We start from the raw sequence: 24413 nt of genomic DNA, 5'->3' as shown, positions 1-24413 counted from the left end.
GGCACTTTAGGTTTTCATTTACACTCTCAAAGCCCACCTCCTCCTGATTGCGAAGCCTTCCCCATGTTTTCCCGTGTTTTGTTATGGCAGCACTCTATGTCCAGTGACTGAAGTCTGGGTTAGTTATCTGTTACTACATAACAAATTACTCCAGTACTTAGGAGGGTAAAACAACAAGCCTTTATCATCTCACACAGCTTCTGAGAGAGGAACTGAGGGAGGAGTGGCATAGCTGGGTGATCTGGCTCTGGGTCTTCCACCAGGTTGCAGTCAAGCTGTCAGCGGGGCCTGCAGTCATCTCAAGGCTTGGTTGGGCTGGAGTTTGCTTCCCAGCTCACTCATGTGGTTGCTTGAGACGTGAACGGTGTGAGTACCAGGAGGCAGGGGTCCTGGGGGCCTCTGTTACTTCCTGCCCTAGTGATACCCATTCACCCGCACAGGGGCCTGGGAGCCATTGCCCACGCCTCCTGCTCACTCATTGTTCCCACCTCCCAGTCAGTCCTTGAGCCTCACAGATTCTGCCCCTGACGTTTCGCACATTCTTCCTTCTCCCCCAGACTCACTGCTGGCTGCTTTAACCAAGTCCCAACTGTCTCGCTTGTCTGTGGCAGTAGATTCTCTGCTCCAGTTTGTCCACCACCATTCTTCAAAATGCAGGTCTAATCATGCTGTTATCCAGCTGGAAATCCTTTAGTGTAACTCCCCGTTGCCTCAGGCAGGACAGAGGGCAAATCCCTTGGCATCTTGAGCTGACTTCTTTCTACGTTTTTCATCATATCTCTTCCTGACATGAACCTCATGCTTCATTCATATGGAACGTCCCAAATTTGCCATGCGGTTGTCTCATTCCCCACAGTCCCTGCCTAATGAATTCATCCTTTCCGTGAAGCCTTTGCTGACTCTCAGTGGAGTTGATTGCTTCCTTTGTGCCAACTCGGTACCTTGCACTTAACCATAACTGTATTTACACATCTGGTTTACTAGAGTAGGGCATAGTTAAGGCAAGAATTGTATCTTATTTATCTCTGTAGCCCTGGCACCTAGTACAGTGCTGACACATAGTAGGTGCTCAATAAATGTTTGTTAAATTGAAGTTCAATGTCAGGAACAGGAATCTTAAGACCAGCTTCTTACTAGAATATACTAGTAATGATGGTTTGTGTTCAGTTTTTGGTAACAAGGAAACCCTGACAATGCCGTATCAGGTAGCAAAGCAAAGCAGGATATAACTTAAAAGTAAGGAAGAGAACTATTAATTATTGCAGACCTACTATGTTTCAGGGCGCTATGCCAGGCCCATTATCTGCATGAACTCATTTAAATCTTTCCAACAGTTGCATGCTACAAATAAGTGGCTGTAAAATGCTACTTTATGGATGAGGCATAGGAATCAGAAAGTTTACATAAAGTGCCAAGCTCTCAACTGGTAAGTGGAACAGTCAGAGTTCGAACTTGGATTGACCTGGCTCCAAAGCCAACTGTCAGGCCACCTCAGAGAATTTTAGATGATGGGATTTATATGACATTATTCCTTTATGTTGGGTCTGTGATTTGGAGCCTACTTTACATTGGATCCCTGCTTAGCAAGTTTTTTTTCTTCCAAGTAAATGTAAACTTCCTAGTGCAGGTAACCTAATTCTGTAGCTGATATTAGATGAATCAGCCCTTTTTAAAATAGTTTTGGTTTTCTTAAAAAATGTTTTTTGGTCAAGCTTTTTTTGTTTTTAAATGGAGATATCTGATGCCTGATATTTAGGATGCTTGGTGTAAGATGGTTAAAAAAATGCAGTTTATATGTTATTTTCATTTGTACTGAACAGATTAAAATTAGCAATCTCTCTTTTTTTTTTTTCTAGCTGACGAAGAATTTGATGAACTATGTTTTGAATTTGGCCTGGAACTTGATGAAATTGTATGTATTGGATATTTATTTCTCTAATATTCTGTGTATAAGTTCATTGTATTTTATCTTTGTTACCTTACGGTTAGACTAAGATGGAACATTTGTGGGCCGTGGTGCTTTCTGTGTTAAGGGGCTAAGCTCTGGTTCTAAGAGTGTTACTTTGTGTAAAATCTCAAAAGGGGTTCATGCCTTATTCTGATACAGTACCCTCAAGTCATCACGCTAGTGCTGTGGAGGTGGATAGACCCTCTCAGGTAACCCCAGAATGAAAGCAGTCTCCCACGCAGTGAGGTGCCGTTTGCAGATGACCAGATGGAAGGGGTCTGGGAGCAGTGGAAACTGTGCTTCAGCCAGAGTTGCTGTCTCCTTGGCCTCTGGCTCCCCCTCCTTCACTTCCTCTGTGTCCCACCCCACCTTCCCCTGTGCCTATTTAACCAGCGTTAATTCATTCTTCATTTATTACTCTATACATGGATCTTGTAAAATGATCTCCTACTACTTTTTGAAGAATTGCTTGTAAAAATGATTTTGAAACATTTTCCTGGTTTTTTGATTGTATAATGATTAAAATGTTTAAAAAATAGCTTTATTTACCAAATATATTATTAACAATGATTATGTACTAGAGACACTGTACTTGTAACTAAAAAGATAATTTAATATGTCTTTGGTAATTAGTATTATTTTTTACCCCAAGCCTTGTTGATCTGTTCAGTGTTTTTTTTTTTTAAAGAAATCTCCATTTTAATTTTTATTTATTTATTTATTTATTTATTTTTGGCTGTGTTGGGTCTTCGTTTCTGTGCGAGGGCTTTCTCTAGTTGCGGCAAGCGGGGGCCACTCTTCATCGCGGTGCGCGGGCCTCTCACTATCACGGCCTCTCTTGTTGCGGAGCACAGGCTCCAGACGCACAGGCTCAGTAGTTGTGGCACACGGGCCCAGTTGCTCCGCGGCATGTGGGATCTTCCCAGACCAGGGCTCGGACCCATGTCCCCTGCATTGGCAGGCGGATTCTCAACCACTGCGCCACCAGGGAAACCCCTGTTCAGTGTTTTATAACACAATAAGGTTAAAAAAAAACCTCAGACTGACAAAAACCTATATTGTTCTGCCTTGTTTTTCCTATTGCTTCTTAACTAATGTTGCAGAAAGTTTTTTTTTTATATTAATGAGCATCCATATGCTTAAGAAGTCAGCTGAGATTTCTGTAGTTTATATTAAATTGTTATTAATTTTATTAGAACTCAAAATTATGCTTGAGGCTCAGTGATATCTAAGAGCATTGGACTGGATGTCAAAAATGGAGTAATAGTTCGAACTCCCACATTTACTAGCTGTGGAACCATGGACAATTACGTTGCCTCTCTGGGCCTCCTTTTCATCTGTGAAATAAGAGATTTGCATTGTATGATCCCTATAGATCCCTCTGGCTCTGAAATTTCTGTGGTCATTGATTGCCATAACATTTTTGTTAGCATTGACAAACCCAGTCTTCACATACGATCTTTGTATGAACTGAGATACTGAAAATGGAAGAAGGCTTAGGCAGCTGTGTCTTTTTTGCAAAGGAATTAGGCCATTTTTTTGTTTGGATGCCCTCTTTTCTCAGGTTCCCACATTTTCTTCCCTTCTTTATATGGGTCCCCCCTGAAATCCAGCACCCGCATGAGGTGACTTATCTTTCTTCACTAAAACGTTAGCAATTTTATTGACCCCTTTAATTGAACTGTTTACATTCTGATTTCTCCTCCTGCCTCTTCTCATATCCTCCCCCATCCCCCCCCCATTTCTTTTCTCCTCTCCTGCTCCCTCCTCTTCCTCCTTCTCTTCATCCTCTTCTTTTTTTTATTTTTAAATTTTCCCTAATTTAAAAAATTTGCCTCCTGAGTTTGAGATGGCCAGTGGAGGTGTTCCTTGGAGCCCAGAGTCAGTGAGCACTGTGAGCCCTGCGCGGGCCCAGCGTCGTATGGACTCTGTGATTCCTCAGCTGTGGCTCGGGCACGTAGTGCTTATGGACAGAAAGTGAATTCTTCTGCATGCTGTGCAAGTGTAGACTATAATTCTTTGGGCAATAATTTGAACTGCTCATATTTTGGCAGTGGGAGAGGGAGAGCATCATGTAAAACAAAAATCATCACATATTTTGATAGGAATTCATCAGTTATTTTAGCAGGTTATTGGTGGTAAAAATAGCAGGAGTTCCAGTTAAGTGAGGATTCCAGATAATTAGTGGGTAACATTAACAGTTGGAATATGGCTTTTAAGCATTTTGGTTGAAAATTTCTTCAGTATACATACAGTTCCCTGCTGTAGTAAACATAGAGAACAGAATTTAACTTCTTGGCAATGGTTGTTTTTAAGAAAATCTCTGTAGTGTGGTTATTGAGGTAGTCTAAGCTTTTTGCCACTGCATTAAAAATTATTCTAGTGGTATTTCTTCTCTCTTTTCCCTCTTGTTTGCTTTCATTCTTGCTGCTCTGTACCTTTTACTGTCATTAGATTGCTTCCCATCATACCTATAATCCCTTCTAATTTACACCACAGCTTCTGATGATCTCTTCAAATGTTTTTTTTTTTTTAATATTCATTTATTTATTTGGCTGCGCTGATGGTCTTAGTTGTGGCGTGTGGAATCTTTAGTTGTGACATGAGGGATCTAGTTCCCTGCGTAGGGATCGAACCCGGGCCCCCTGCATTGGGAGCGTGGAGTCTTAGCCACTGGACCACCAGGGAAGTCCCCTCTTCAAATGTTTTTGCTTGTTTTTCTAGTATTACTCTCATTCTCCTGTTGCTTGTAGGCTTGGGTGCCCATTAAGATTTAGCTTTTTAGAGTCATTATCTTATAAAAAATTGCGTATCTTTTAATTTTTTTTTCTTTTTTTTGTTTGGCCGTGAGCTGTGGCTTGTGAGATGTTAGTTTCCTGACCAGGGATCAAACCCAGGCCCTCAGCAGTGAAAGCGCAGAGTCCTAACCACTGGACCGCCAGGGAATTCCCAGCATAGCTTTTATTTGGTGAATTCTCTTTACTTTGTCTAATTGATACTTTTGTTGTTGTTGCCCTATGTTCTTTTCGGTGTTTTCATTTTCTTTTAGATCAAAGATGGGCAAACTTTTTCTGCCAGATAGCAAGCTTTTGAAGGCTGTATAGTCTCTGTCACAATTCAGCTGTTGCAGTTTGTAAATAACAATAGGTAAAATGTAAATGAATAGGCTTCGCTATGTTTCAGTAACACTTTATTTACAAAAATAGGTGGCAGGCATGATTTGGCCCACTCCTTGCTTTAGATGGATTTCTGCTGCTCTGGAAAGAACATGAATAATGTAGTTACTACTTTATAGGGCTACTTTTTCAAAAGAATTTGGATTTATTTAGTTTTATTTTAATTTTTGGGTTTGTTTTAGACATCTGAGAAGGAAATTATAAGTAAGGAACAAGGTAATGAAAAGGCACAGGGGGCCTCTGATGTTGTTCTCTACAAAATTGATGTCCCTGCCAATAGATATGATCTCCTATGTCTGGAAGGATTGGTTCGAGGACTTCAGGTCTTCAAAGAAAGGTAAGGGAATATGTTCATTAAATACCTGGCTAAGTTGGGTTTCTTTTTTCTTTGCCTGTCATTATCAGCAACCCTGTTTAAGTTTCTAGAAAAAGCTTGTTGGACAGGTGCACAGCTTTAGGTCTGCATAGAGGGATGATTGGAGCCTTTAGATTGTAGCCGTTTGAAAATTTGCCTGAATATTGAGTCATAGCCTGTCATTTTGGGAGCGTATTTTAAAGCTGGAGTGGTTAATGATTTTATGGTGTCTTAAAAAACTTTTTAATGGGTTCATGTGAGTTCTTTAGTAATCCAATTGGAGTAGATGGTTTGTTGGGTTTGTTAAAGGCTGGGAGAAAAGTAGAGGTGGCACAACTATGTGCTGTTTTCTTAAGAATTCTGAGGAAGCTTGGGATTGGAGCCTCCTAACTGGAAAACTGAAGATCTTATGATGGTTGTGGGCAAGTTAATTGACTTTTCTAGTTTCAGTCTCCTAATTTATATTGAAGAATATTTTTAAGTCCTCTTCCAACTCTTCATGTAATACATATAGAAAATGATGAACATATGAAGTGAAAAAGAGGTGAAACAGTAAAGCTATCAAAAATAATTATTTTTGGTTTTGATTACTTATTCATTATCTAGTCAGTTGCAAAAGAGTAAGAGCCTCAGGCTGATGGGCTAGACTCTGGAACTGTGAGGCCTTCGGATGAGTGATGGGTGTTGGTGAAAAGGTGATAATGAGGGATTTGATTAATGTGGTTAAAATTTGGGGGTTGACCCAGTTGCTTCTCTGCATGACAATCAGATGTTTATATTTTAGAGTCAGGGATAAGCCCTTACAGTGTGTTTCCCAAACCTGTCTGATATGAATTTCTGTTTTTCATAGGCACCTCGTATGATTTTTATGATGAGACTGAATTAGGAAAGTGACTTAAAACCTTTGCTACTCAAAGTGTGGTCCATGGACCAGCATCATCTGCAACACCTGGGAGCTTGTTAGAACTGCAGAATTTCAGCCTCTACCCAAGACCTATTGAATCAGAATATGTGGTTTAACAAGTTCCCCAGTTGATTGTGGGCACGTTGAGGTTTGAAAAGCACTGACTTAAAACAGTAGTTCCCACCCTCTTCTGATGATAACAGTTACCTGGACTGTGCCTTCAGAATGTACTGTTTACCAGGCCTTTGCCTTGAATATCCTGATTCATTAGGTCCAGATGGGACCAGGCCATCTGTATTTGTCATAAGTCCTGCTTTTCTTAGAAGCTCAAACTCTCATGGTTGGAGTAAAACTTCAAGGTGATTTAATCCAGCCCCTCAGCCGATGTTTAAGTGCCCCCTATACAGTTGCTTAGTTAAAGGTTTTCTAGCCTCTGCCAAGACTCCAGTGATAGGACACGCATTACCACGAGGCATCCTAGCCCATTTTTATTTTATTTTTTTTAACAGATTTATGTTATTTATTTATTTATTTTTGGCTGCGTTGGGTCTTCGTTGCTGCACGCGGGCTTTCTCTAGTTGTGGCGAGCGGGGGCTGCTCTTCGTTGTGGTGCGTGGGCTTCTCATCGCGGTGGTTTCTCTTGTTGCAGAGCACTGGCTCTAGGCACGCGGGCTCAGTAGTTGTGGCTCACGGGCTCTAGAGCGCAGGCTCAGTAGTTTTGGCTCACAGGCTCTAGAGCGCAGGCTCAGTAGTTGTGGCGCACGGGCTTAGGTGCTCCGCGGCACTTGGGATCCGCCCGGACCAGGGCTCGAACCCATGTCCCCTGCTTTGGCAGACGGATTCTTAACCACTGTGCCACCAGGGAAACCCCTAGCCCATTTTTAGACATCTAGAAATGTTAGAAAGTTTGTTAGGTTTTGGGTTTTTTTTTTAATACTCAGCCCAAATTTGATTTGCTTTAACTTTAACCCATTGGCCTAGTTCTGTTCATTTTGTATACTTTCTATACACAGAATAAATTAGTTTATTGAATGTTTTGGTTAATAATGAGCAACTTTGTTTTAATATTTTAGGATAAAGGCTCCAATGTATAAACGGGTAATGCCTAATGGAGAAATCCAGAAATTGATCATCACAGAAGAGGTAATAAGGATCCATTCTTATTTTTCTTTTAAAAGCATCTCTTTCGTGTATATCTCTATAAGGTGGGACAAAGGTGACCCTTCTGCCAAATGTAGTTTTCTTTGATCACTTGCTAAAATGGATGTATATTTAGCCTCTAGCTCTTAAAAATTGTCATTTCGTTTTTTACCAAGAAGTGAAAGGGAACACAGCATCTGTTTTCCATGAATAATTTTAGAAAGTAACATCCAAATGTTTGCTTAAAATACATTTGAGATATAATTGTTTAAATTGTGGTATATTAATAAAATTTAGAAAAAATCTTTTGGGGAAAGGCTATTTTGGTAGAAATATTAACTACGAGCAAACTACTTAAGGGTTAATTCTTTTCTCAGTAATTCAGTAAATTTTCAGAGATCTTGCTGAAATGTAAATTGCATGAGGACGGTGACTTTGTCTCTTATCACCACTATATTTTACTGTTGATTGAATGAATGAATATACACTTGTTTGAATGAAAATTTGTGACAGCTAACTCTCTATTACAAGATGATATTACAAAGAAAAGCCTTAATATTTACCATCTCTAATGATATAACGAATTTCAGACAGCTAAAATACGCCCGTACGCTGTTGCAGCGGTTCTCCGAAACATAAAGTTTACTAAAGATCGATATGACAGCTTCATTGAACTTCAGGAGAAGTTACATCAGAACATTTGCAGGTTTGTGGCGGCATCTTCTCTCTTCCTTGCCTCCCGCTCTCCCTCCTCCTTCCTGTCCCTCCTCCTTCCCTCCCCTTCCCTTTTTTCTCTTCCTCTTTCCCTCCCTCTTTTCTTTCTTCCTCCACCGTAGACTTTTTTCACAGCATTTCTAAATTAATCATATGTGGGAGTAACAAGAGTTTAAAGTTAACTAAATTTAAATTTAAATAAGTTTAAATTTCACCAAACAGCTCTTTGTTACTGCTTATAGATAGTGTATCCATGGAGAAATAAAGATATATTTTGAGTACTATACAGAGAAGAAATATCTAGTCCTAGAGATTTTCTTGGTTTTTGTTTTTTGGTTCAAATCATTAACAGTGGATTATACTACTAAATATTAAACCATGGTAATTTGAAGTATGACTTACTTTAAAAATAGACAAAAATTTTTGGCTTGATCTAATTTTTTGAGTGAATATAATTATAAATCGACAGGTGAAACTTGAGACTTTTAAATAACTGAATTTTCTTATTCTGTCTTTGGCATTGCTACACATCATTTCCCATACAGCTCCCTTTAGTGTGGTGATCTTCAAACCTATATAATTGCTGAACTCCTAAAGGTCGAGGAAGGTAACAGTGGGAGTCCTTGAACTAATTTCAGTATTTCAAAAGTCCTAATAGAAAATATATATTTACTGATGATAAGAAATGTCAGCCTTTAGCTAACATACCAAGTTTTTTTGTGTTGGTACTAAAATATATAAACGTAAGTTATGCTAGTCAAAGATATGATTAACAGCTATATATGTCTTGAGTAAAAATGGAAAAAATTTTTTATATTTTAATAATTGCAGTAGTTGCAATTTGGTAAACTATGGAAACTAAAAGAGGCTTTTGCGTAAGGGATGGTCTAGAGACAGGGTTGGGCGGACCCTGGGCGTTTTCTTCTGGTGTGAAAAATATTTAAAAAATAAAATACCTGTGGTTAAGCTCACGAGGTTTCTTTTTCTTGAAACATTTTTGCATACATCATAGAAGAAACTTTTTCTCAGATTCTGAATAACATTTATTCCAAGTTCTTTTATAAAAATAATCTATTTGTCATCTTGCAGATATGTTATTCTTAAGCAAAACAATACGAATTTAAATATAGTTTCAAAATATAGGACAAGATAGAGGATTTCTGACAAGCACTGATATAGCTAGGAAGTGCTTGAGCCCAGTTACCTGTTCTGGTCATTTGAAGAATCTAACTTTTATCTATATTGGAAGGCATTTCCTTACTTAATTCGACTTTAAGCTCTGTTTTATGCAGTATTTCTGGAAATCATGAGCTTTTTCTAAGGGGAGAATGAATCACATCCTAATACTCTGGTGTGCCAGAGTCAGTAAATCCTAATTTGCGTTTTTCAAGAGATATATTTATTTCATTTAAATTATAAAATTTACTGGCATAAAAGTTGTTCATGATCTTCCCTTATTATCCTTTAGTATCTGTAGTATCTGTATCAATATCACCTCTTTCATTCCTGTGTCTTCTCTCTTTTTTCCCCTTGATCAGTGTAGCTAGAGATCAGTGTACACATCAGTTACTTCAGTGTGTATCATTGTGTATCAGTTTTCAGAGAACCAGCTTTTGGTTTCATTGACTTTTCTCTGCTTTTTTCCTCTATTTTTCTGTTTTCGTTGATCATGCAGTGTTCTCTCGAGGGCTAGTTAGTCCTTACTACTGAGGCAAGACCTTGTTCCTGTTTATCCATTGCCATATGAAGAGTGAGGTTTTCAGTCTGTGTGAGCACCGTTGCCTTGGATGTTTCTTTCCCTGGCCTTGGCTGGTTTCCTCACATGCACACACTGATTAATACTCAGCTGAATTCTTGAGGGGGCCCCTCTGCAGATCTCAAGAGTTCTCTGTCTGAGTAGCTCTGTCCTCCCCAGTACTCTGTGCAGTGAACTCTGGCCGTCTTCATCTCCCTAGACTCTCAGCTGTGTCTCTTCAACTTAGGGAGTCCACTGGGCTCTAGCCAGACCCTGTTTCCTGCCCTGTGGCTTGAAACCCTTCCAGGCAGTCAGCTGGGCAGTCGTAGGACTCGCCTTATCTGTTTCCTGTCTGTCATCTGCCCTTCATAGCCTGATCTCCAGTGCCAGCCATGGAAACTGTCGTCTTATATGTTTTGCCTCTTTTGTGATTGTATCAGGCAAGAGTGTAAATCTAGTTTTTGTTACTCCATCTTGGCTGGAAGGGTCCAGTGAACTTTTTACTTCAGTTATTTTATTGTTCATCTCTATAGAATCTGTTTGGTTCCTTTTTTAAAAGTTTCTCTTTTTTTGGCTGTTATTTCCCCGTCTGTTCATTATGTGTATATTTTCCACATAATTCTTGAATGTTTTTTGTAGTGGCTTTTTTTTTTTTTGGTAGTAGTAGTAACGTTTTAAAAATCTGTGTGGTGATTTGAAAATCTGGGTCATCTTAGCATTGGTTTTTATGGGTTGGTTCATGTGGAGTATGCCATGTTTCTCTGTTTTCATATGCACAGCTTTTTGATTGCATAAAGAATATTTTGTTATGTAAGACTCTCTTATTTTGCTCTTTTTCTCTGAGAAGTGGTTTCTGTTGCAGCCAAAGGGTCTTGAATACTTAGCCTGACTCAGACTCGAAACATTTGGCTAGATGAGACCTCTGCAGTTGGCAGCAGCAGAATTTTCTGCCCAGTTCTTTGAGCTGCTGCTTTTTCACAGCAAGACTTTAATAAAATTTCTGCCAGTAGAATAGGTAAAATCTTGATTTCTGACTATTTTTTGTTTTCATATCTTTTTATATTTGGGATATTAATCCTTTTTCTGTACCTACGTTGTAGACCTTTTCTCTCAGTGTGTCTTTTGACTTTTGGGGTCTTTTGGTTGTATAAAGTTTACAGTTTGGATATAGTCAAGTTTGTCAGTCTTCCTGTATGACTTTTATGTTTTGTGTCTTAAGAAGGGATGTTCTACTCCACAGTTTTAAGCATTGTTCTCCTATGTTTTCTTTGAATAATTTTTATGGTTCTGTGTGTGTGTGTGTGTGTGTGTATGTATGTTTGCCTTTTGTTTTTCAAAATGCATAGCTCTTTGATTAATCCGGAATTTGTTTTTTTGTGATTGGTTTGAAGTTGAAATTTAGTGACATTTTGAGGTGCTGTTTCAGGATTAAGAAACCAATATTAATGTCCAAGAAAACATGGACTTTCTTACCTATGAATTTGTCAATTATTAATTTATCTAAACTTACTGAACCATGTATATTTCTACCTATGCTAGTGTATAAACATGTAACTCATTGAGTAAAGTAACATTTCCTTTAGGCTTGTCAACAACTCTGTTCAATTTACCCATATTTATTAAAGTTCTAGTCACCTGTCTTGGAGTTTGACCAAAAAAATTTTTTCTTTTAATTTATTTTATTCAGTATAGTTGGTTTACAATGTTGTGTTAATTTGAGGTTGACCAAAATTTGTTTCTTACAAATTTTAAAAACTATGTCATAGTTCCTGTAATATGGACTTTAACACATTCCTTGATTACTAATTATTTTATCCATTTGATATTTAATTGTGGTTATGCATACATATTCGAATATATGTACACATAGTCTAAAACACGTTTTAAGAATTCTTTAGAACATCATAAATTCTGACCAGGTTTCTCTTTTTGAATTGTCTTTTGGAAAGCTTAGAACCAAATTTGTGACCCTCTGTGATAAGACTGTAAGCTTTGAAATTCTAATTTAGTATCAACATTGTTTCTGGCTTCTTTTTTTTTTTTTTTTTTTTTTTATTTATTTTTGGGTGTGTTGGGTCTTCGTTTCTGTACAAGCACTCTCTCTAGTTGCGGCAAGCGGGGGCCACTCTTCACCGCAGTGCGCGGGCCTCTCACCGTCGCGGCCCCCTGTTGCGGAGCACAGGCTCCAGATGCGCAGGCTCAGTAGCTGTGGCTCACGGGCTCATTTGCTCCACGGCATGTGGGATCTTCCCAGACCAGGGCTCGAACCCGTGTCCCCTGCATTTGCAGGCAGATTCTCAACCACTGCGCCACCAGGGGAGCCCCTCTGGCTTCGTTTTATATCCCTACTTCTGTTTCTTTCTCTCCTACTTTGTATCTTGCTTTAAGTTCCTAAAATTACCTTACATCCTTTACAGGTAAACTGTAGAACAAATGAAATTAATAGCTCTTGAAATTTCCTTACATATTAAATTTTAAATATAATTCACAGTTCTTAAAACTAAATAATTTCCATTAATAAAGCAATATAGCTATGTGACAGGAAATTTAGGAAAATATGGAAAAGCCAAAAAACACAGGAATTTTTTGGTAGTTTATTCTAATTTAATAAAAGATTTATGTTTACTTGAGGACACTAGAGGAAATAGATTAAAAGAAGGTGAAGGGTATGTTGACTTTGAAAACATCCTAATATAGTACTAGGGAAAACATAGTGGAAGGGATTTACTTCAGCTGCTGAAATAATGTTTTAAGTAGCTTTATATTTATATTTCTCATAATTTTTAATGGTTGTAAAGGTGCTATATAGTAGTAACAGGCTATTTTAAGGAAGTGTCTAAAAATAAAAAACCTGTACTCTATGTTATCTTTAGAATTTCTGCTTTGAGATATTCAAATCGTTTTCTGTTTCTCTTTCTCTCTGTCTCTCCACATTTAGGAAAAGAGCCTTGGTTGCTATTGGTACCCATGACTTGGACGCTTTGTCAGGCCCATTTACTTATACTGCGAAGAAACCTTCTGATATCAAATTCAAGCCTCTAAATAAGACCAAGGAGTATACAGCCTGTGAACTGATGAACATATACAAGGTAAACGTTCTTTTATGTTAATGTAATAGCTCTGGATAAATCATGAAATTCCTCCCAAATCAAGTCTTAATTAGGGCAATAAAATGAGTGCTTGAAAAAATAGCAGTGTCTGGGCTCCAACCCAGAGATACTGATTCCTTTGCTCTAGAGTGAGGTCTGGGCATAGTTTTGTTTATTATTACTTTTATGTATGTATGTATGTATGTATGTATGTATGTATGTATGTATGTATGTACGTGTGTATGGCTGTGTTGGGTCTTCGTTGCTGTGCGCAGGCTTTTCTAGTTGTGGTGATCGGGGGCTACTCTTCATTGCAGTGTGTGGGCTTCTCATTGTCGTGGCTTCTCTTGTTGTGGACCACGGGCTCTAGGCATGTGGGCTTCAGTAGTTGTGGCACGCAGGCTCAGTAGTTGTGGCTCGTGGGCTCTAGAGCACAGGCTCAGTAGTTGTGGCGCACTGGCTTAGTTGCTCTGCGGCATATGGGATCTTCCCAGGCCAGGGATCGAACCCATGTCCCTGCATTGACAGGCAGACTCAACCACTGCGCCACCAGGGAAGCCCTGTTATTACTTTTATCCTCTCAGATGTTTTTAACGTACAGCCAGGATTGAGAACCATTGAAGTAGGTCATACCGCATTGTAATATTCGTATTTAGGTATAACTAAAACTCATTCAAATATAAGGAACAATGAGATTTAGCTAGTTTTTTTGTAGCATGCACTGTTAAAAAGCGTCTGCCTCCCATGATTAGCACTTTAGAGTCCAGCAGTGAAAATGAATTCAGTAGTCACTTTAAATCGCATTTAACAAATAGTAAAAGAGGTGGGTATCATTTGGAAAAAGCAGCTATTATCATTGGCCTCATTTGCAAGTGATTTCTTCCTATTTATCTAAATAGTTTTGTATGGTTTGTGTTTTGCTTAAGGTGATTCAGGCTTACTGTGCAAGTCTGTTTTCAGTCTTGAAAAACGGTTGCGGTCTTATCTTTCCCCAGTAGGAAATGAGGCTGTATAAGGATTCTGAGATATTAGTTTACATTAGAAAATATTATACATTTAAAACTTTGGGGGCTGTTTTATTGTTTTTCTGATTTTCCCCCCTCTTTTTATGCTAGGTAGGTATGTAAACTAATTACAGTGACAGAAATAAAAAGCTAATTTTGTTTGACTTTATTTTTTTTCAGACTGACAACCACCTTAAACATTATTTACATATAATTGAAAATAAACCTCTGTATCCGGTTATCTATGATAGCAATGGTGTCGTCCTTTCAATGCCTCCAGTCATCAATGGTGAGTTATTTCTTAAGCACCATAGGTTTTTTGCTGTTTCCCTCTTATTCTTTATCATTTCTGTGGAATTCTCAATAGACTTGACTGAATCAATCAGACGACTCAATCTGAGAATCTCAGGTCTTTTGTGGATTTTATTGTAATAGTTCTTTTCATTCATTTTTCAGTATTTTACTGGTGATTTTTATGTAATTTATAAATGTATACATATTTATAAGTTCATAAATATTTTCTGGTGCTAGCCTCTGGATTCTGTCATATTCCTCCAAAGGGTGTTGATATTTTGGTTTTAGCAGGTAATTCATTTAGTTAAACTTAAAGTCAAATTCTGTCTGGCCTGCTGTTTTATAGTTAAATTAAAATTTTAAAACTGAATTTTACCCTCTTAACTCCTTTCTGAAGCTTTTGTTGAAGACGCAACTTGAACGTATTTACAAAATTTAGTGATGTCAAAGCCATAGACGTTTGCCCTTCTGGAGGTGAGAAGGGGGTTCAGTTGATTCATGATGGGAAGGAGACTCTTTTCCTCCTCAAGATCTTGGACTCTAGTACTCATAGTGGGCTTCGGAGTGAGCCAGATCCAAACCCAAATCTTAGCCTTGCCGCTTAATAGCTGTGATCATGTTCAATGAGCTTAATCTCTGAATCTTAGTTGTCCTGCCTGCAGCCCTGTCATAGATCGTGGTGAAAATGAGATGAGACAACTTCTGTTAAGCACCCTACGTGTGGAATGCACTCAGTAAAGCCTTGTTTTTATTTTATCTTTATTCTCCAGCTTATAATGGGAGCTTAGAATAAAAGTTGTGTATCTCCTTACCTCTGAGGTGTCAGCTTATATTATGTTCTAAATTAAAATGTAGTTTCTGTTTTGTAGAGCTTTTTCTTGCACTTTTATTTCTGAAACTGATTGTTTTGTCATTATTGTTTTGTGTTTGTTGCAGGAAATCATTCCAAAATAACAGTAAATACTAGAAATATATTTATTGAATGCACAGGGACTGACTTTACTAAGGTAAATAAAACTTTTTTTCTATTTTTGTACTGTCAGGGTAGATTTTTACTTCTGGGCCAAGACCATGTGGCTAAACTTTAAAATATGTTTATTTTGTAGGTGGGGGCATACTTTAGCCATTTAGAAAATTAGAAAGAGGTAGCTCTTCTGTACTTTGGTTAAGGTGCTTTCATTCAGTTGACAAATGTTTAGTGAGCACCTACTATCTTTCCAATGCCATGAATTTAATAATGAGTTACATGTTCTTGACTTCAAGGAACTTGTCATCTTGTGAGAGAATTAGCCAAATACATTACTGTAAAACAGAGAATGGGATATACATTGTAATGCCATCTGTATAAAGTGTTCATCTTAGTTGGCTTAGTTTGAATGCTGACTAATTTCGTACCTTTGTGTACTTCGTAAAAAAAAAAAATTAAAACCAACTGGCTATCAAGTTTTATTTAGCAAATTGATAAAGGGTTTATACACACAAAGATGTCTAGAATATGTAGAATACTAATCGTTCAGTCACTTTTCATCACTGTATATTAGATTGGATTGTTATGAAAGCTTTTTTTTATGGCATATTTTTTCTTTGCAAATGTTAAGTAAGCCATAGAGTGAGGTGGCAATTAAGCAGATTAAGAAAGGTAAACTTGAATGGCAGAAGGCTGGAGTATAGAAGTAGGGCAGATAAATGGCATTCACATACATCTTACAGGATTGGAGATCATTGTAAGATATTTCATTTATAACTTGTATATACCATATGTGCCTTCAGAAATATTGTCAGGGTAATATAGCTTTTCCTGTTAAAAACTTTTTTTAAATTTGCACATTAGCAGACCTTGGATATCTTTTCTGAAGCTTGTATATGAGTGAAGTATGTATAAAAGCAAAGCATATATCCCAATAAGGTTACTGTATTTTTTCTTTTAATTAAAAAAATAAATTAACAAATCTATATGGCCTTTACTATGTACCAGGCATCGCTCTATGTGTTTTATACACACACACACTCATACTTGTAATCCTTATATTAACCAAATGAGGTAGGCACTTTTATTATCTCTACTTAACAAACAAACAAAGGTACAAAGACAGTAATTAAGTAACATGCACAAAATCAGACTGCTAGTAAGTGCTTGGGCCAGGAGTCTGGCATCTGGCTGCAGAAACTTATGAGACTGATAAGGTTTACTGCCATAGTTAGCCATCTGTCTTTCTTAAAATTTGCTCAACCCAGGGGAGGGGGTGGGGAAATAGATGATTTGTCTCAGTCATGGATTGTAACTGTCAGAGAACCGCATAAATGCAGAACACCTGAACATAAGGTCAGGGCCTCTCAAGCTCAAGAGTTTTTACTCCACTTCTTTCTTTAAAATTTATATATACAGATACAGTTTTAGATATTTGGAGACTAAATTATATTAAATATTAATTCATTTCCAGCTGATGGAAGAAAGTATATTTATGGGTTACCATAATATTTGTTTTCCTCCTTCGCAGGCAAAAATAGTTCTTGATATCATTGTTACCACGTTCAGTGAATATTGTGAGAATCAATTTACGTAAGTTCGTTCGGCATCTTTATCGATGATGGCCTGTTGCTCTGAAGTCAGAACACTAAGGCCTTGTGCTAAATATAAAGATGAAATATGTGGTTCCTGTAACTAGAATATATAATCTCTTTGGGGAGCTAAGACATGAACAAATAATGTATAAAGTAAAAAGTGATAAGTACCTTAAAAAGTTTCAGTGATGTTCTGGCCGTTTCTAAGGGCAAGTTACTGCTAGCTGGGGCAATCTGGGTAGACCTCATGGAGGCAATGAAATTTAAGCTGTATTTAAGGATTTGAGACTGAACATGGAGAAACAGCAGAAGGAACAGCTAAACAAAGAGAATCATATATAAGAGCAAAGCATATATCCTGTATATACTAATAAGACCACTGTATTTGTTCCAAAGCTAATTTTTTATTTAAAAAATTGCGGGCTTCCCGGGTGGCACAGTGGTTGAGAATCTGCCTGCTAATGCAGGGGACACGGGTTCGAGCCCTGGTCTGGGAAGATCCCACATGCCACGGAGCACCTGGGCCCGTGGGCCACAACTACTGAGCCTGCGCGTCTGGAGCCTGTGCCCCGCAACGGGAGGGGCCGCGATAGTGAAAGGCCCGCGCACCGCGATGAAGAGCGGTCCCCGCACCACGATGAGGAGTGGCCCCCGCTTGCCGCAACTAGAGAAAGCCCTCGCACGAACCGAAGACCCAACACAGCCAAAAATAAATAAATAAATAAAGTAGCTATAAAAAAAAAAAAAATTAAAAAAAAAAAATTGCTTATCAAACCTATATGGCCCTTACTGTGTGCTAGCTTCATAGTTTATTCTAGAGTATTATAATTCAAAATAAATGTATAACTGTAGAAAGCATGACTGAAATTGTATGGGCAGTGTTGGTTATTTTTTTAAATTGATTTGCATTTTAGTGGTTGTATCAGTCAGCTTTCAATGTGTAACAGCGTGACCCTGTTAAAGCCTGGAATGTGTGTGTCCGTATTGGCAAGGTGTTCATCAAGGATGCATGCTTTGCAGGACTGGGAGATAAACTTATCAAGTGGGTGCTGCCTGAAGAGACATGGGAGCCACAGGAAATGGAATAGTAATGTTGTGTATGGGAGGATTAATCCAGACAGCAGTGTTGGAACGTGAATAGATTGAACGTGTTGAGGCTGCAGTTGTAGACCAAGGGAAAGTTTTGTTAACCACACACATTTTTAGAATTTATGGCCCTTTTTCCCCTTAAGTTTTATTTTTATTTATATTTAATTTTATTTCTGGCTTTATTTTTGTTTTCAGGGTTGAAGCAGCTGAAGTAGTTTTTCCTAATGGAAAATTACATACCTTTCCAGTGAGTATAAAAGAAGTGACTTGATGATGATGATGACTTTGACAACAGCAGTGACGTTAATAATAATAGCTATAGAGTGCTTTTGGTCTTTCTGTCTGTGCATCCACCCACCTACATGCCAGGCACTATACTGTGTGTATTACATGGATTTAATCCTCACATTAACCCTATGAGGGTGCGTGCTATCATTAGGCCCTTGACCTTGAGATGTTAAATAGCTTGCCTATTACCATTCAGTGGTGGAGCTAGGATTTAAGCCCAACACACTATATTATACCACACTTCACTCCCAACCCACTACATTATACCACAGCATTATATGGCCATAATTCCTGTGGTTTATTCCCTTATTAACTAGGTACCTAGGTAATTTATAGTTTCACCCCTTTTAAGGTTAGTCAGCCCTCCAAACCACTGGACTGCCAGGGAAGTCCCAGTAGCAGTTTTTTTAAAAATTGATTTCAATTGCTGTTATCAGTTAGCTTTTGTTATGTTACAAACCACCCCAAGATTTACTAACTTCAAAGATCATTTGTTTATGTCATGATTCTGGGGGTCAGCTGGGTAGTTCTGGTCAGGACTGGCTGGGCTAATCTCTGCTAGGCTCCAGCTGGTTGGTAGGCTAGCAGCTGGATGACCTGGGATGGCCTCACTGACTTGTCTGCGTCTTGGCAGTGAGGTGAACAGGTCCGGTGCCTCTCATCCAGCAGGCTAGCTTGGGCTTCTTTACATGGTGGTGGCTGCACTCAGGTGATAATGATGCTTCTGCTCTGAGAATTGCGTTTTGCATAGCAAGCCCATTGTCCTTACCTGAGTCCAAACAGGTTTTTAAATTTACGGCCTTTTTGCTAGTGGCGGTTACAATTTTGAGAGTAATTTTGTGATAAGAAATACTCATAAGTATGTTTCCAACGTTGCTGAAAAGCCTGGATTTTATGTGTGTTTGTTCCTATCTCACATGGTAGAGTTACGTACTGTTTGAAGGAGAGTGAGTACTAATTCGTGAGACACTCCCAGCCTGGCTCTCTCCTGGAGCAGATTGATAGCCAGGACTGGGGCATAGTTGCTTTTCCCCACCTGAAAAAAATGATAGGAAAGGAATGACTTCATAACACTCTTAGATTTAGTATGATGGATAGTACAGTATGACACACGAATTATTCTTGGTCACAAACACCTACTTGCATGAGATGAAATTGAAAATCTTCAGCAGGATTTGTAAGCATTTTAGAAATGATGTAATGCACTAGTGTTTTGCTGAAGAGAATGGTGATGGACCAAGTAAAAGAGAAAAATGTTTGGCATTTTATAATATTTCCAAGCAGTTCCAGTTGTCTAGCAAGTACAATGTTCATATATGAATATAATGTAGCAAATAATGTCCTGAAGCCCACTGAGTTTATTTTTGATATCTGGCTCTAATGACAACTTCTTGGGAGGGTAATGAAACCACAACAATAATGAATTGAATTAGAAAGAGGCTAATGCTGTATCTGGCAGGACTGATTTCAGCTTCTCAAACTCTTTTTCTCTCTAAGGAGCTGGCTTATCGAAAGGAGATGGTGAGAGCTGATCTAATTAACAAAAAAGTTGGGATCAGGTATGCTCTGAAAACTTCATTTATTTATTTACTGTTGAAGAGAATTCAAGAATGAAGTACACATATGACTGCTTAATTTTCCCTGAAAAAATGCTTGGAGAGAATTTTGATATCTCTTCAGAGTAATAAGTGACGATAGAACATCAGTTAGGATGTCTGGTGTCTATTGGAATTCACAAAGACAGGTTTCAGGTAGTAGCATATTTTAAAACAAAATATAAACATGTTTTAAATAATCCAGTGAAGTTTATGGTTTGTACGTTCCTATTTCAGAGAAACTCCAGAAAATCTTGCCAAGCTTCTGACCAGGATGTGTTTAAAGTCAGAAGTCATAGGCGATGGGAATCAGATTGAAATTGAAATCCCTCCGACCAGAGCTGACATTATCCACGCCTGTGATATCATAGAAGATGCAGCTATTGCTTATGGATATAACAACATTCAGATGACTCTCCCGAAAACATACACCATAGCTAATCAAGTAAGATTGCACCCTTAAATAAACACTCCTTATTGTTAGAAACTGATTATTGAATGCCAGGAAGGCTTCGAGAAAAACAGAACATAGGAATTAAGCAGTACTGGCCATGCTCTGCTCTGAGAGGCATTTGCTGTGGAGAGGATGCAAAACAGATGCCCGATTGATTAGAGTACGTTGAAAACCTGTGATGACTAGTTCTTTGAAGAAAGACAGGTTTCGAGTTTGGAGCCCTTCTTGCATCTCTAAGTAGGAGATTCATTTTCTGATCCTGTGCCTGAAGGCAGAAGTGGCGTGTGGGAGAGGTAGAAGCGGGGGGTTTGTACGTCTGGGTAGGAGTGTTGGGGTAGTGAGGTGATGGGGAGGGGTCGGTGTGGTGGGGAAATGGTGGGACGAGCGGCATATTAGGATGGAAGGGTGGTTTCCTTTAAGTGACAAGTTTTCTATAAATCTCTCTCTTTTTTTTTAATTAAAAAAAGTGGGAAATTTTACTGAGGTGAAATAATTTCTTCCCCCCAGTTTCCCCTAAATAAACTCACAGAACTCCTGAGACACGACATGGCAGCTGCTGGATTCACTGAGGCACTTACCTTTGCTCTGGTATGTTGTACATGCTTTTTGTGCCCTGCTGATTGTTTTCTTTGACTCTCCAAATTACTTGTTCTGTGATTCCTTGTATGAATTTATAAAAAGTTATAAAGAACACTTTGTTACCTGAGATTGTGTAATTTCTGGTAAAGAAATGAAGATTTCTTTTTTTTTAGTCACAGAAAAGCACGAAGGACTAAATTTTAGAGTTTCACGTAGTTGTGGAGGGTTCACAATGAAGTTCGTAACCAAATTTATTAAGTTAGAATTTTTAGTCTTAATTTAGTTGTGGCTGTACCCACTAGATGCCGCCCTGGCTAAGGGCTTGTGGACTGCTCCATGTTAAGCCTGTTTCTTTGTCTTTGAACATGTTCACAGACATTTGCTTTGAGTTGAAAAGCTGACATGAAAGGCCTAAGTCAGGAAATGAGTTTTATTACAAAATCAGACAGAAATCTCCCTCCCCCAGCAGATCGAGCATTTGAAGATATCGAAATGTGTCTGCAATTTGTAGTTTCTTTCTCTCTTGCTGAGCTGTGCTGTGGTGCCCGCAGTGTACTTCTTGACCATTCAAGTCCGTTTCAGCTTAACGATGTAAGGCAAAAACCAAAACAACCAGGAAAGCTCCCCCCAACGCAACTCCAGCTCTAAACGTCTCAGTCTTTTAAGGTGTTTACGGAAGGCAGTGGTGGGAATCACGACCAGCACACAGAGGGCTGGTGGGGAGATGTAGCATCTCTCACGTCACTTTATTGAGCCTTTGTAATTCACAGGATGCTCCTACTGGAAGGGACCTTCCAGATCTAGTTCAACACCTTCCTTTTTCTTTTTTTTCTTTAATCTTTTTTTTAAATTATTTTATTTTATTTTATTTATTTTTGGCTGCGTTGGGTCTTCTTTGCTGCGCGCAGGCTATCTCTAGTTGTGGCGAGCGGGGCCTACTCTTCATTGCGGTGCACGGGCTTCCCGTTGCGGTGGCTTCTCTTGTTGCGGAGCACGGGCTCTAGGCGTGTGGGCTTCAGTAGTTGTGGCACACGGGCTCAGTAGTTATGGCTCTCGGGCTCTAGAGCGCAGGCTCAGTAGTTGTGGCACACGGGCTTAGTTGCTCCGCGGCATGTGGTATCTTCCTGGACCAGGGCTCGAACCCGTGTCCCCTGCATTGGCAGGCGGATTCTTAACCACTGCACAACCAGGGAAGTCCCAACACCTTCCTTTTTCTGGTTTAGAAATGTTTTATTCAACAACGTTTATGAAACATCTGTTATATGCCAGGCACTGTACCAGTGAGGAAGCCGGAGGCCGAGAGAGGATAAGTACCCAGCAAAGTTTACACAGACAGCAGGAGAGCCGTGACCAGAATCTGGCCTTTTGACTTCTTAAGGAGTGCTTTTCTGTTATGTCAGACTGAATGCTAGGTTTGAGTACCATGTCATTCATATATGTACCACACATGCATGTGCAGTCAGAAGCAGCAGTGATTTCCTGTGAACTGATATACAAAAAATAGCATAAGGAAATGTATTCTGTTTTTTTAGAAATGTATTCTATTTCTTATAATTATATTAAGTGGCACAGGAGTTGATTTTGTAACTATGTAGCCCCACGCATCTAAGGGGGAGAACGTGCTCTGCCTCCTGACAAGTAGCTACTCTGCAGAGAGAGTTTGTCTTCCACAAAGGGCTTTATGTACATGATTCCATCTCTCAGTGCAGCCCTGTGAAGTAGGTGTTTCTGTCTTACACAGCAGTTAATTGAGGTAACTTGTCCCACTTCGTGCAGCCAGTTGGCTGTGGACCAGGGATTCCAGCACAGGTCTATCTGTACCCCAGGCCTGTGACTGAACTGTCCCACCAGGAGTGCCAGAAACAGTCTGTTCAGTTGTCCAAGGTCACTTCAACACATTATCACAGTGGAGCGGGGCAGGGTGGGGGTCAGAGTTAGGTGCTAGAGAGTTTCAGATTTGTAGTAACAGTTTTCCTATAGGAATTTCAACATGAAAGGTATTTATAAAGTTACATACTTTCTAAGCAAACCTAAACATCACTGAGCCTTATATCTAGTTTTGCACAAGAGTAACGGCCCTTCTCTTCCTAAAATCCAGCCCTTGACTTCCCAGGTGTAAGTAATTCACATATCATCATCATGATTTTTGCTATATCTGCATACCAGTTGTAATATTTTCATTTAAATTAGCTCACTTTTAAAACTAAAAACCTACTTCAGCCTTATTTAAGAATAATATTTGTAAAAATTATGGGCTTCGTTTGCTTATTCTATTTTTTCTAACAAGTAAATGTGTTTATTTAAAATAAACACATAAATATTAACACTTATAAACATTTCATCCTGTATACCAGCTACTGCCACTTCAGGATACCTGATTTAAATTGCTTCTTGCCTCTATCCCTTATGGTCCGTCATCATGATAAAGTGCAAGGTCACTCAGATACCTAGCTGTGTAGCCATGTGTCTGTGGGGCCTTTTTCTTTGATACAGACAGTACTAGTTCTGTTTGAGAATAGATTGCATCATGTAAATTGCATTTCCTAATTGGTCACATTATGTCTAAATCTTGTTATTAAAACTCCTCCATGTTATGGAGGAAAAAATGGTTATTCCCAGCATGCCTGCTGCCATTCTCCACTGCTGCAGCTGTGGCGGTGCAGGGAGCTCTTTTCTGCTGTGCCTGGATGTGTCTTCAGAATCCTTCCTGAAAGAACAAGGCAGAAGTCATTAGAACTGGCATTGGCATAAAATGGATCTAAACCCGTTCTTTTTTTCTAAGTGAAATACAGACCACTAGTCCTTGAGGACAGTTTTCTATTTTCCAACCTAATGTTGGAAAATAGAAAAGAGTAACTGATGGTACATCAGTTTTCATGTTAAGTTTTAAACTCTTTCAAACGTTAACATTAATATATGTGATAATTGTTTATTCTTAATAATGACATTAATTATCATCATTAATATTTTTTGATCACTTAGTTTGTGCCAAGTAGTGTATTTGCTTTATCTCATAGTCATTGAGATAAAGACTTGCTGTATCTCATAGTCATTGAGTTTTATTTTCAGAATTCTGCCTCCCATCCTGGTTCTTGAGGGTGACAGGCATCTTTCTCTTTTTGGTGGGTGAATGCTTAGGAGTTTGCTCATTACCCAGAGCTTTATCAAGCACATATGCACTGAAGTTAAGTGACATCGTTGAGGCCATTTGAATTCTGCTCTTAGTCGCACCATTCTGTCACAAGTCAGTACAGATTTTGCAGAGGTTACAATAGTAGTCAAAACAGAAAGTCATATGAACACCAAGGAGGGAGAGAGAATTTCCGACTGGAGTCATTAGGGTTATTTTTATGGAAGTGGTGGAAGAGATGTCTTTTAAGTAGAATCTTGCAGGGGGCGGAGTGGCAGCAAGTCGGGCAGGGAGGGCATTTCAGGTAAAGGTAGGGAAAAGTGTACAATTCAGGAAATGAGTAGGGGATTGTAGGAG

The 24413-nt window shown here is 38.8% G+C and overlaps 1 protein-coding gene across 3 annotated transcripts in view; it reads left to right on the top strand.

The window, feature by feature from the left end:
- FARSB (phenylalanyl-tRNA synthetase subunit beta) overlaps window positions 1-24413 on the top strand; it is a 71844-nt gene that overhangs the window by 11464 nt on the left and 35967 nt on the right. The window contains exons 4-15 of one of the 3 annotated variants that reach the window (XM_057551209.1): window positions 1857-1912; window positions 5307-5461; window positions 7457-7526; window positions 8114-8229; window positions 12911-13061; window positions 14246-14354; window positions 15296-15366; window positions 16858-16919; window positions 18206-18257; window positions 19796-19857; window positions 20131-20338; window positions 20855-20935. In XM_057551209.1, the coding sequence (XP_057407192.1) occupies window positions 1857-1912; window positions 5307-5461; window positions 7457-7526; window positions 8114-8229; window positions 12911-13061; window positions 14246-14354; window positions 15296-15366; window positions 16858-16919; window positions 18206-18257; window positions 19796-19857; window positions 20131-20338; window positions 20855-20935 (1193 nt within the window). The remainder of the gene's footprint in view (window positions 1-1856; window positions 1913-5306; window positions 5462-7456; window positions 7527-8113; window positions 8230-12910; window positions 13062-14245; window positions 14355-15295; window positions 15367-16857; window positions 16920-18205; window positions 18258-19795; window positions 19858-20130; window positions 20339-20854; window positions 20936-24413) is intronic. The other 2 variants (XM_007166746.2, XM_007166748.2) reach the window with 2 other exon arrangements.

Source organism: Balaenoptera acutorostrata, chromosome 8, assembly GCF_949987535.1.
Source record: "Balaenoptera acutorostrata chromosome 8, mBalAcu1.1, whole genome shotgun sequence".
In the NCBI taxonomy this organism is placed as follows: Eukaryota; Metazoa; Chordata; class Mammalia; order Artiodactyla; family Balaenopteridae; genus Balaenoptera; species Balaenoptera acutorostrata.
This window is presented reverse-complemented; position numbering and strand designations above follow the sequence as displayed.